This window comes from Egretta garzetta, unplaced genomic scaffold (genome assembly GCF_000687185.1).
Source record: "Egretta garzetta isolate BGI_Z169 unplaced genomic scaffold, ASM68718v1 scaffold891, whole genome shotgun sequence".
In the NCBI taxonomy this organism is placed as follows: Eukaryota; Metazoa; Chordata; class Aves; order Pelecaniformes; family Ardeidae; genus Egretta; species Egretta garzetta.
Window position 1 is genome coordinate 187,361 of NW_009258689.1, and position 821 is coordinate 188,181.

The 821-nt window shown below is 68.0% G+C and overlaps 1 protein-coding gene across 1 annotated transcript in view; it reads left to right on the plus strand.

Annotated features, from left to right (window-relative positions):
- PHLDB1 (pleckstrin homology like domain family B member 1) overlaps nucleotides 1-821 on the plus strand; it is a 20,604-nt gene that overhangs the window by 15,515 nt on the left and 4,268 nt on the right. Inside the window, exon 6 of the mRNA XM_035888734.1 lies at nucleotides 630-746. Coding sequence (XP_035744627.1) covers nucleotides 630-746 — 117 coding nt within the window. The remainder of the gene's footprint in view (nucleotides 1-629; nucleotides 747-821) is intronic.

Consider the following 821-nt stretch of genomic DNA (forward strand, 5'->3'; position numbering starts at 1 on the left):
GGAGGTGATGGGGATGCCCGGGAAGGGGTGAGCTGCGGATGAGCCCAGGCTCTCGCCAGCCTGTGCACCCCTCCCTGCCCTGGCTGCTGCTTCCCTGCCCGCCTGGTGCCCTGCCACCGACCTGAGCCCTGCCCAGCCCGCGGCACGGGGCAGGGCATCCCTGTGCCCTCCCAGTGCTTGCGTCGGCTCTCACCAGCCCCCTGGGCAGCAAGGGGGTCCCGAAGCTGCCAGGGCTCAGCCAGGGAGCGCTCTGGGTCCCCAGGGGTCTGCAGGTCCTGTTCTGGGGGGTGGTGCAGGTGCAGGCAGGGATGCTCCGACCTCTCCATCTCTGTGCGTCTGTCCCTCTCGCTGCATTTCGCCCTCCCTCCTTTCTCACGCGGCATCTCTCTCCAGATGGAGCAGCAGCTGCCGGGGGGGCCCGTGCGGCTCCCGGCTCTTGATTTAGAGAAGTGGTACCAGGAGGTCATGGCTGGCTTTGAGACCTCCTCCTCCTCTGTCTCTCCTCCTTCTTCCCCTCCTCCGCTTCCAGGGGGAGGGGATGCTCAGCGCCACCAACAGCTGAGCCATCTGCCTGGGGGGGGCTTTTGCAGCCCCCGGCACCCCTCTCACCTCTGTGTCTCTGTGCCCAGGTGTATCGTGCCAAAACAGAGGGCGACGCAGGTGCCCTTGCCCCTCGGATGAAGAGCGGGACCCCCTCATCCTCACAGCTCAACCTCTCCATGCTGGGGCGCAGCCCCTCGCCCAAGGTATGGCTTCCAGGGGGAGCCAGGCGTCGTGCAGCCCGGGACACCCCGGCCGTGGCTCCTGTGCACCCGGTGCCA